At 35.2% G+C, this 12,618-nt stretch overlaps 1 protein-coding gene across 1 annotated transcript in view; it reads right to left on the reverse strand.

The window, feature by feature from the left end:
- Nucleotides 1-12,618, reverse strand: part of LOC134259170 (uncharacterized) — an 80,120-nt gene that overhangs the window by 21,460 nt on the left and 46,042 nt on the right. The window contains exons 9-11 of the mRNA XM_062741771.1: nucleotides 11,672-11,823; nucleotides 6,146-6,257; nucleotides 2,498-2,632 (exon numbers count right to left, since the gene is read on the reverse strand). Of these exons, the coding sequence (XP_062597755.1) occupies nucleotides 2,498-2,632; nucleotides 6,146-6,257; nucleotides 11,672-11,823 (399 nt within the window). The remainder of the gene's footprint in view (nucleotides 1-2,497; nucleotides 2,633-6,145; nucleotides 6,258-11,671; nucleotides 11,824-12,618) is intronic.

A 12,618-nucleotide genomic window follows, 5' to 3' on the forward strand; every position in this document is an offset into this window, starting at 1 on the left:
ACACACACATTGTAAAACTCCAGTAAAGTGAACTACTGAACATTAATCCTCCATTAGGGGCTGGTGAATCGGAGACCTGTAGATATGTAGATGATTCTTGGATAGCTGGCAATGGTCGACAGACTCCCTGGACAATACATGGATGGCCGTGTAGCTAACATGTGTCACTTATTACAGAGGGGGATAATGAGCCATTACAGACAAAAACACAGCCAGCAATACACAACTTATACATGTGGTCTCCATTTTTACTTCTCTTGATACAAATCCCTTCTCCAAAATCACATCTAACATACTTCTCTCTCCCTCCCCCTTCTCTCTCTCTCTCTCTCTTCTCTCTCTCTTTCTTTCTCTCCATTCTCTTCTCTCTCCCTCCCTCTCTCCCCTCTCCCCTTCCTTTCCATTCTGAGATAACATTTTAGTATTTTTCATCATTGTCCATCAGAACATTTACTGGTACTTAAAAACTCAAACTTTAATTACTCCAAATTTAACAACTTTAATTTTCAATTTATTTAATTCTATTTGCTATCTTGGTTTAAAGTTGGTTGAAGTGTGGAAAATGGGTTGCAGGGAAATAGTCCATTTATTTATAACTTCATTTTACCCCAAACTAAATCAATAATTGTTATATTAGAAAGCCAATTTAGATCTTTTTTTGTTTATATTATTTTTTCCCCAAACTAATTCAACAATGATTATAAGAAAGCCTATTTAGATCTTTTTTTTTTTTGTTTATATTATGATTTTTTCCTTTAATGAATATTTAATGAAAATTAACCTTTAATTTAAGACACCCCCTCCCCTCACACACAGAAACATGTCCTTTCAATCTGCCAGTAAACAAGTAAAGCTAGGAGATTCCATGATCTCACATTACTAAGTAATTGGCTTAAAAAGCCAGTAGCTTTAATTATATCGTGCTATCAAATGTTACCACATAATCATGGTCCGGACAAATCTCCAGGAAATTGCCAGTTTTAGGGAAGCTTTAATTTCCTGGCGTAGTTTGGTTAATCTATCTTCGTCTTTTGTGTCAGTTGCCTCGTCAGATTTCATATAGATCAAATTACTGAGGTGAGCTCAGACGGAGTTTATTATTATGACAGCTCCCGTCATCTATAATAACGTAATTCTACATTGTGCAGACCTCATCAATATTGTGCCATGCAATATCTATTTTGAAGCTTACATTATGCGTTTAATTTTCAATATAATTATAAAGTGATGGGGTGGGTATAAAATTTTTAATAAACATATGCAAATTATTCTATAAACCCTAATTTGTTGCATAAGAGCACTTTTTAAAAATATATAAATCCGTTTGAATTGCATATTTATTGGCCATTTTGCATCTTAGGACCCAGAAAATACAAACTTTCCACTACATTTCACACCCCTGAATGAAAGCAATCGCTGTCCTATTTATTGATATTGGAGCATTTCAGTGTTCCACTAAACTCAGCAATGAGGCTGTCTGTAGCCTAATTAGGACATGCAATTAAATAGGAGCACATGTCAAATGTATTTTTAAATGAATTTACTAATAAACTGCTTTGTTGCAATATATATTAATACACACATCTCAGAACAATGAGAACACAAACTTTCCACTACATTTCACACCTCTGTATGAAGCAATCAGCTTCCTAAAATTTATTAGATTTGATTGTTTTGACCTTAAGAGTTAATTGTTCAGAGGATGCTAAGATTCACCTTGACAACATTTATGTAGACTCAGTAAACCAGGTTTTCAAACAAGTTGTTGGAATTCCCATGGATATACTCTGATACAATTCTTGGCCATCTATTTTTATATTCCATATGACACAATTTACAACAAATTTTACATGAGAAGAAAAAAATCCTTAACCACCACTGGAATTGCATTATTTGACTGCATGACCACAGTTTAACTTACCATTGGTTGTCAGGTATTTTTACTTTATGTTTGAGGCCCCACATAAAACCATTTACCTGCCAGTTTGATGTTTAAGTCCCTACTTTTGTGTTTGCTTCCTTAAAATTGGTGTCTGAGGTAAGAGGCCCCCTAACACTTAGATTTGATTGTTTAGGAGTTAATTGTTCAGAGGATGCTAAGATTCACCTTGACAACATTTATATGTAGACTCAGTAAACCAGGTTTTCAAACAAGTTGTTGGAATTCCCGTATTTTAGTTTTATGTTTGAGGCCCCCTAAAACCATTTGACTTACCAGTTTGGTGTCGTGTCTGACGTATTTTTGTTTTATGTTTGAGGCCCCCTAAAACCATTTGACTTACCAGTTTGGATTTATTCAAAAACTTTTACATGAGAAGAAAAAAATGCTTACTGATTCCACCATTTCTGAGGTTTGAGGCCCTACCAAATTTTAACTTACCAGTTTGGTGTCTGAGGTATTTTTGTTTTATGTTTGAGGCCCCCCTAAAACCATCTGACTTGCCAGTTTAGTGTTTGAAGTCCCTACTTTTGTGTATGTTTGATCCATTCAACTTACCAGTTTGGTGTCTGAGGTACTTTTGAGGTTTTTGAAGGCTTTCTTCCACATGCTTTTGATGGTGGCTGAGGACTTCTTACTGTCCTGATCCAGGTTCTCCACAGACCCATTCTGTTTGGGGGACAGCACTTCTATCTGTAATGTGTGAAAACAAAGAATGAACTTTCCAAAAGTTTTCAAAAACATAAAATTAAATTAAACAATATCAAATGCATTTTTTTCTGACTATTATTTGAATATGCTATCTTGGTGAAATTGACAAAGCAGATATAATGCTGTAGCAATGGAATCAAGTAAACAGAGGAGAGAGAGAGAGAGAGAGAGAGAGAGAGAGAGAGAGAGAGAGAGAGAAGCAATAATACTAGAGAGTAACACCAGCTGTTTAACAAAGAGGTGCTGATGAGAAAATTTTATTATCTCTGAGCTTAAAATATTTACATAGACCCCGATCTGATCTATATCTGTATACATAACTACAGACTCTTCAGTGCACGAGAGGATGTTTGATGTTTTGTGGGGGTCAAACTCTTCTGCCATCGAATTATTAAACATTGGGGGGATATTAGTGATAAGGGGGCAAGTGTATAAAAAAAAACCCTGAAAATTACAGATGATATAGCTCTTGTTAATTAATGGTGCAGAGTAACAAAAAATTGTTCTTTTATAGGATATGTTTTGAGTCTTTGGTTATGTTTTGCTAAGAGCTTCATGATTTCCCTGCAAACAGGATCATAGCAAAACACAAAGGCAGAAGAATGAGCCTGGAATTCCTTAGACATAAGGAAGTAATTACTACACAAGTCATATCAATCTACTCACTGGCATGTCTCCTCTACTGTACCACCTTACAGCACCTGTACAGGCCATAGTTCTAAATCAATACACCCATAGACATATCTCATACGTTGTCCCTCCTTACAATATATACAACCCATGGATCATAGAGAGTAATAGTTTTCCCAAGCACTAGGGATGGTAATATGAATACAGCCTACATCACACATAAGCTGATCATCAGACATCAGATATGTATGTAATGTGTATGATACTGTAGACACACTTTACACATGGAGTCAAAATTCTGAGGAATTACTATTTCTGTTTTCTTTCCAGTTTGAAAATTATATACAGATTTCTTACATTGCCTCTATATTCTTAAATTTTCCTTATCATAAATTAAGACCATATAGTAATGAAATACTTCTACAGTATTACTAAAATCTAATTTATTTAGTAAATACTCTAATCAAAATAAAATATCCCAATCAAAATAAAAATATTATTTCTTTAACAAGCAGTTCTATCATTATAACAAAGTCTGAGAGACAAAACCAAGAAACTTTTTCTTTCCTTCCCCAACACCCTCCCATCCTCACCCCTCTTTTGCTTGCTTTAAGATATTATAAATACAGCTTGTGTGCTCTATCTCTTCTGACTTATATCTCCCAGTAAACGTAAATCACTCTACACCTTATTGTTATATTTTCATTTGAGCCTAACAGAAGCGTGTAGTCTATCTTGATAAGTGCTATTTATCTGAGACAATGATGATCATATTCCTGCTCCCTTTTCCATCGGAGGCACTCTGCCAGAATCACCAGCAGCTTATGATGCAGGGAGAAGAGGGGTGCAAGTGATGTCCTGAATGATAATGACCCCGACTCTGACTGATAGACCCTAATATCTCTATCATTAGACTCGACCATAATTCTCCATCCTTCAGTCACTGTGCTGACTGACCTTGACAGGAAGACTAATGGCTCTGTAATACTCACTTTTTTTTTCTTTCTTTTTTATCCCAGAATTATATCCCCTACATGCACGTCTTTCAGTCACTGATTCAAGGACTAATGGTTCTATGATGGGAATTATACCCCCTACATCTGCAGCCACAGAGGTGATTAAACTGGGCATTCTCAAGGTTTCTAAGTTTTCTTAACAAGTTTGTGCATTATTGGATGCAAATTCCTTTTGTATGGTGTTCTTAGATTTTTTTTACTTAACAAACAAGATGACAAGATGCAATTTGCCAAAATTACTGTTTATCTACAGCATGTACAGTAGAGCTTTTAATTAATATCTATATGTTTGGTGGCTGCAGCTGAAAGGGTTTTTTTTTGGCTTTGAAAATCAAGAGGCCCATTTAAAACCAAAACACTTGCCTGTATCATATCATTAATTGCTAAAAAAAACAATATCTCAGCTTTGAAGCAAAGTAATGTACATGTATTCCTTATATTGCCAGAAAGCTGACAAAATATTGTATCTTTTAATAAATAAAATGTGATAATTTGTGTACATAATGCTGAATGTCAGTATCTACCAAAGTTTTCTCTATGAATTTGATATTCCAAAGATATGAATATAAAAAAAAACACATCAAAATATAATTAGATCAGGATACTCCCTTGAATTTTCTTTTCAATTTCCCTAAAATAAAGAGGGGAGGGGTTCACATTTTATCTATCTTCTTTACATGTATCTCATACAATTTCTTACTTCTGCGGCTCCACCTAATAAGTTATGACATATATATAAATCTGCCATCATCATATCTTTTTGAAAGTTTTTTCTCAAGAGAGGAGTTTGCTTTCTATCCATTTTTTGGTAATTATTTAGAATTTCAGATATGTAAATCAACCTTGCACTAATGCAAGAACATCCCAAAACCTTTCCCATGAAGGCAGGCAGGTACATTAGCATCACAACCTGTTCTCTCTACATTGAAGTTGATTGATTTCCCTCCAAAAAATTTCCCTAATATACAATAGCGATATGGACGTAACACCATATGGTTATGATATCTAGGGTTAAAAAAATTCTACAGGGATGTTCCAAGATTAATAACTAAGCAATGCTAGCAGCGCTGTTTTCCCTTGGCAGAAGTAAAAAGTATATGCAGTCAGAAAAAAAATGCATTTTTTTTTTTAAAGCAGCAGAAGTGATGAGCCTTGGGTGTATGGTGAAATGATCAGACAATTTATCAGTGTTTTATAAAACACTGCGGTGTGTGGAATGGGAAAACTTACAAAAAACAATAATCTCCTTACCATAAAGATACAATGAGCAAAAAACGGCATCGGGGAGGTGGATTTTCTAGATCAGGAATATCAAAGCTGTCATTTTAATGCTGGGTAAATGTTTTTGACTCAGGCTATCAATTTTTGTGGCCATTTACTCCAAAGCGATTCTGTCTTTAGCCTAACATGCTTAAAGCATGCACATTTATCATATTCAATTTTATAAAACACAATAACTTGTACGTTCTTTACCAGTATAAAAAAATGGAATAATTTTATATAACACAATAATATGTACTTTCTTTAATACCTATAATAAACCTACTTCAGATCTTAGAAATATTGATCTAGTATGAATATAAAAATCTTATAATTTTAAATAATAGAAATAAATCCTTAAATGAACTTTTTTTGCACATTAAAAAAAAAACCCTGCTTCAGAATCTTAGAAATATTGATCTGGAATAAATAAAAATCTTCTATTAAATGCATTGTCTCTACAGCTAAGAAGAGTGATCTCCATACCTTCAGATAGCTAATTAGCTGTAGCCAGTTCCAGGATTTATTAAAATTGACTTTTAAATCAGTAGGGAGATCGATATCAGATAATTACCTGTGCTGCTCTTACCTGAGCTCGGATAGCTGCTAACTGCAGGTTTGCCAACCGAATTTCATTCCTCTTGCAACACATATCCCCCTGAGTTTCATACACTTTTGAGTACAGATGATTAGCTAAATTTCTGCCAAAAAATTAAAAACAAAAAATGGTTAGAAAATGAAATTCCTTACCTGATTATCATTATCAAGGTCTTTTAAATTTCCCGTACTCTTATTTGAGGATTGCGAAAAATGTCTGTCAGAATGCGGGGCCTTCATACTCTGACTCCTTTTTACACTTGACTTAAAGCTTTCACTTTTCCGCGATTTAGCTTTGCTACTCTCTGTTCTATGAATTTTTTCGGTTTTGCTTCGACCATAATCCTTTGGTCGAGTGGACATTTCCGTCACTATCCCACTGTCCTTGCTCTCCTGTTTGTGCATTTGACGACGGACTTTTAAATCTTCCTCCCCACTATTTTGGCGGGAGACGGACCCCTGAGCCTGGAGTAAGCTCCCTTTGTAGGTCTCCCCATTCCTTTGTTCGCGCTGTCGTATCAACACAGAGTTTGACAGCTCGGTCTCTGTCGCTGACATCACAAAATCCGTAATACAATTATCAATAAAGGTATATTTCACTGTCTCAACTCGCCTACACAAAAAAGTACCAAATGATATTGAAAAAAGAACTCATCTTATAATTTTCTTGCCTTTAGTGAGAAAAGTCACACAATGAATGATCTGTTTATGTCCTTTGCATTTTGCGCATGGTTAAATTGGGTAATAACACAGACTCCAGAGAAAAAGAAATGAAATCAACGTATTTCTGGCAAATGAGCAACCTCTTCAATTAATGAGTGCAAAAAAAACCTGTAGAGGGTTGTCAAAATCTATCCATTACAAAGCGGTGATGTCATTTGGCATCCAAGACCTCTTACAGTGTGCATTAGTTGTAGAAAACCATAGTTTCAGGAAGAAGTAGGATAAAAAAAAAAATCCCATAAAAACAAACAAAAAAAATCTGGATTTTTTTTTTCTCAAATCAGATATTAAACCAAAGAACAAAATGCTTGAAGTATTCTCCAAATTCTATTTGTTTTGCCAAACATCAAACTGAAGTATAATGAGTTTCCAGTATAAGCACTCGCTGTCTATACGATCCTGATGTATTGTTGCTGGGCCTGCGAGAGGCACACAGAAATCAAGGAACAGCGGCAGAAAATCCGTAAGCAGCTCTTTAAAGATCTACACCGATTAAAAAAATATGCAAATCTCCTAATTACAAGTAAAGTACCTCCAGACTCCAATTAGTCATCAAGAAAAAATGTTTTGTTCCGCGTTTTTTTTTTCCTCAATAAATGTGGTACGTTGCCATCAGGTTTAAGTGATCTGGGACTTAATATTACGTCCTATAGCATGTCGGTGCTCTAACTAAAACGTACATTCAAATTGAAAACTGGAGGCCTTAATTCGCACTGCAAGCTGATTCCCTATGAATTGCTAATGATGCAACATGTAAAAGCACCCAACTAAGGGGAATTCAAAACTGTCACGTATTTAGTAAAATTACAATCCATGCAAATCAGTGACATTTAAAGAAAGATTAATTGGTAATCTCACTTAGCAGAGCTAGTCTTCTGACTTAGAGCTATTATAGCTAATGTGTTTGTCCATTATAAACAGTATCCTGTCTAGGCATTGATTCCATAATCAAATTCCCTCAGAGAATCACTATCATAACTAATAGAAGTATGTCTCTTCCAAGTTCTTCAGAGTAGATTCCACTTAAAATGGTTCGATGTGTGAACTCCAAGAAATATGTCACTAAAAGACTTCAATATTAAATCTCCATTGCAAACGACAAATGAAACAAGTTTTGGATTTATCCTGTCATCCCTGTGCACCACATGAAGATGGCAGGGTTTCAGTGTATGTTGTAATGTTCTCTGGTATGAGGAAGAGGATTAATTGAGCAGACAGGGAGAATCTGTCTTATGTAGGAACTCAGCAGGGAGCCTTGTTTTATCTGACCATCACCTCCCCTATATACCTCCACATCCGTACCTCTCCACTAAGTACTCTCCTGATCAGTACCTCTCACTAAGTACTCTCAGTACCAGCCCTGTACCTTAGTACCTCTCTGTACTGTACTGTACTCTACCGACTCTTGATCCCTACTGAGACTGATCAAACCCCAGTCCTTTAAATCTTTAATTACTACATACTGATTGTCTCTGATACTTTATGCATGAAGAACTTTTTTTATGGCAGATATAAGCACTTCTGAGAAATCAGGAGCTAAGGAGGTTTTATTGCCATGGGAATAGTTAACATCTGTAAGGCCCTCTAGATTTATGTCCTGTGAAATTTTATCTGACAGAAATAAATATTTAACTCGAGGCTAACAGATCAATATGGGGAGGAAATATTTTACTTTTCATGTGCTGGAGGAGAAGTGTTGTGATGTTTGATGTGTGATCTTCAATCGACTTATAGAAAGGAGGAAGAAAAAGAAAACCAGCAGATGGTAGCCATAATCAAAGACTAATTATGAGAACAACATGCTTGATTAATTAAGATCTTTCTGAAGGGATCTCAATTTTTCTTGGAAACTTTTCCTTCCTAGTTGTAAAGTAAATGAGGGGGTGTATATAGGCAGATCTTTATGTCAGAGAGACGGAGGATTAAATCTGTCAAAGTGAGGGGGCTGAAATTTATTATTTCTGTACTTAATATAATTAATTTATTGAAAAATTCAATTAATCAAATAATAACATCATTACATACAATGCCTTTTTATTATATCAGCCAAAGTAATTCTTTAGAACTTGTAAGTTAGGAATCTATACTGCTTCATGGTTTGTAATCCATGGAAAGTTTCTATCTTTTGATTCAATTATTCATAAATTCGGGTAAATTTTGTCAGAATCTTTAAATAATTCATAAAAATTAGGTGAGCTCTGAAGCCTGACCAGTCAGACTGAGCTCTTGGTGATATAAAGTGTTTCCTAATTACCCTGGTTTTCCTTGGTTTAATCAATTCTTGACCCCTCTCTGAGACCAGTAATATGACCAATAGAGTAGGATTGACATCTCTGTTCAGGTCATGTTAAGATGCCAGGATGACCAATAGAGTAGGATTTGACATCTCTGTTCAGGTCACGTTAGGATATCAATGTTAACTACAACTCAAGGTCCCTGGAGACTAAACTTCTAAGAAAATCACTGAGGTCATTGTCCTACACTGTGATGTGACTTTGTGCTTTATTGAAATTTATGGTACTTAATTTACAGTACCATGGATCAGTGGTATTTGTAATTTATTTAAAACTTTATTTTAGCAACAAAAAAGTGTATTTTTTATGTTGTTGTCATACATTCTTATATCTTGTATGATTGGATAACTGATCAAAGATTAACTAGAACTGTCCAAATGGGACAAAATACCCCCTGCTGTGTTTTTTCAGAAGTGCTAAATCATGAATATTTTATGGATCTAAGAGAAGAGAGAAATGCTAAAACATTTTTAGTGCAAATGTAATTGCTCATTATATTTCTTTTTAAATGAAACAAAGGCACAGCCTAATAAAAAAGTAGACTAGATATAGGGACCAGACACGCATCATGAACTTTTTCTGTCAGTGACCTTGAACTTGCATAAATGATCTTGGTTCAAAGTCATGACACAACCTCAGGTCATGAGCAATGTTTGTGTGAAGTAGTAGATTCAAGTTTTTCCTTAATAAAGAAAGATGTGGACCAGACACGAATTATGAAATTTTTCTTCAAGTGACCTTGAACTTCCCAAAATGACTTTGACCCAAGGTCATGACATATTCTTAGGTCAGTAGGAAACTTTGTGTGAAATGAGAATCTACCAAGTTTATCCATAAGAAAGATATGGACCGGACACAAATTATGAAATTTTGCTTCCAGTGACCTTGAACTTCCCCAAATGACCTTGGGTCAAGGTCATGACACACCCATAGGTTATGAGCAATCTTTGCGTGAAATGAGAACCAACCAAGTTTATCCATAAGAAAGATATGGACAGGACACAAATTATGAAATTTTTCTTCCAGTGACCTTGAACTTCCCCCAAATGACCTTGGGTCAAGGTCATGACACACCCTTAGGTCATGTTGCCTATACATTTTCTATGACTCCACACATAAAGTGGAGATGCCATAACATTTTCACTGACTCTACAATAATTCATGGTCCATCTAATGCCCCTGACTTCATTATCTACCCTTGCTCCATATTACTGAATCTTACACTGTGTTACAGAGGCAATTTAGATTATATCTAGTCTACGAATTAAAATATATTTGAACACTGCTGTGAATTGAATTTTGCAAGAGTACACTGACCTCAAAATCAGAGTTCACCCCTGACGTACATAAAAGTGAGAAAATCGTGATAACTGATACTGTGGCCTGTTGTTTTCTGTACATGTTTATTAAGGAGATCTGAGATTGGATCAAGTTATCTGGTAGTTTGAGATGTTTATTTACCTGTATCTCTGTAATGAAGCAACTAAACCCCTGATATACGTTATAACCCACACGGCTACTGACATTGCAAAAAAAATTAAGAAAGAAATGGTTTTCTTTGCAAAGTCTACATTATACAATCGAATTGATTGTTTTTAAAAATAAGCTATTTTACTTTTTTATTATATTTCCTACAGTGAAATACTGTAATTTATCCCTTGAATGAAAGTGATCTATTTGCAAATAATATTTTCACAGTGAGAAGTGATATATTCACAGATAAAGTATAACAATTACTGCAAAACTCTATACAGTCATATACTTTCCTTCCCTTTACGTAGTGTGATTGTCATCCACATGTCACAGTTGTTAGAGTTGGAGAGTATGGAACTGATCCATATGTTTCAGGTTCAGATTCCACGGTAGAATGTGTATACTGGTCCTTCAGATGAGACAGTATAACCTCAGGTGCTATGTCACAGTAGATGCTAGTCGCCCACATGGCGCAGTGGTAGGGTGTCTGCTCTAGAGTCTTGGCATAATGAGTTTATCCTTATGTCACAGGTTTGAATCTAACTGAGTGACATGGAGACCAGTCCTTGAAGAGATGATACTGTATAAAACAAGATCCTGTTTCACAGTAGATGCTGGCACAAAAAAGATCCCTTACTGCCCAATGGCCCTGAGTGCTGAGTATATTAAGAAAATTGCAGCTCTCCATCGGCCAGTGGTGGTGTCTCCATATGAGTGAAAAATTCTCAAGAGGGATGTTAAACAACAAACAAACACAAATGGTGCTGTCACAAAAAAGATTCCTACCCCTGAGTACCAAGTACAGGTCTTACACAATTCTCCATTTATTTAAGGGAATGATGTCTCCAATTAAATGAAAAATTCTCCACAAGAATGTTTAATAAACATAGAGTGATTTTATACAACTATTTACTTTGAGTTTATTGTTTATGAGACGTATCACGATAAGTAATTGCTGACCTTTGACCTATCTTTAAGTGAATTTCATAACCTTTGACCTATCAGTATATAACTACATAGATACTGACCTTTGACATATCATCATCAGTGTGTGTATGTTGTCCTGATTGTGTTTGATGTAGGAGGTCAGTACGGCGGCTTCCTTCTGAAGTTTCTGTCGTCGATCCTTGATGGTAGACTCTGTGTGGGGATCTATGATAAGATGGTTCACTGTCAGGTTCTACAACAGATAAAATCTGGATTAACCTCTTACAGTGTGGATATAGTTAACCACTCAAAGATTGGATAGTTATCCAAACACAGTGGATAGTTATCCAAACACAGTGGATAGATGACTCTGTGTGGGAATCTATGATAAGATGATTCACTGTCAGGTTCTACAGCAGAGAAAATCTGGGTAAAAAAAACAAGTGTGAATAGTTGTAACCACAAACAGTGGATAGCTGACAGTATTTATTTATAGTAATACAGTATAAATATTTACATTTCCAATGTCTTTGTCAGTGATAAGTTTAGAAACAGCAAAATTGTACTTTATTGCTACATAAATCTATTGGTTCATCGATAGGCGTGGTTAAAAAAATCATGTGCGGGGCGGGAATAGAGACAGAAGCGGGGTTTGCAGCACATGGACTATGGCGGAATCAAGAGCATGTAAATATAAGGAATAACTTCAAATTTTTTGGTTTCATGACAGTGATCAATCGATTGGCTTGCATGATAATTTTATGCAATATTTATAAACGCCTTGGGTGTTTATGCAAATTATCACACAAGCCACTCAATTGATCACATCATGAAACCAAAAACTAGACAGTTACAGTAAAACTCGTTTAGTACGAACACAGATATTGCGAATTCACAGATATAGCGAAGTTATCTTGGATACCTAGCTTTTATATCTTAATGTATTTCTTATAAGGATAGTCAATTACAGATATAGCGAAGTAATTTCATAGGTCCAGTGACTTCATTATAACCGAGTTTTACTGTTTTCCTTAAATATGTTTATTAA

Source organism: Saccostrea cucullata, unplaced genomic scaffold (assembly GCF_032062105.1).
Source record: "Saccostrea cucullata isolate Sc308-1 unplaced genomic scaffold, CSIRO_AGI_Scuc_v1 ctg1305, whole genome shotgun sequence".
In the NCBI taxonomy this organism is placed as follows: domain Eukaryota; kingdom Metazoa; phylum Mollusca; class Bivalvia; order Ostreida; family Ostreidae; genus Saccostrea; species Saccostrea cuccullata.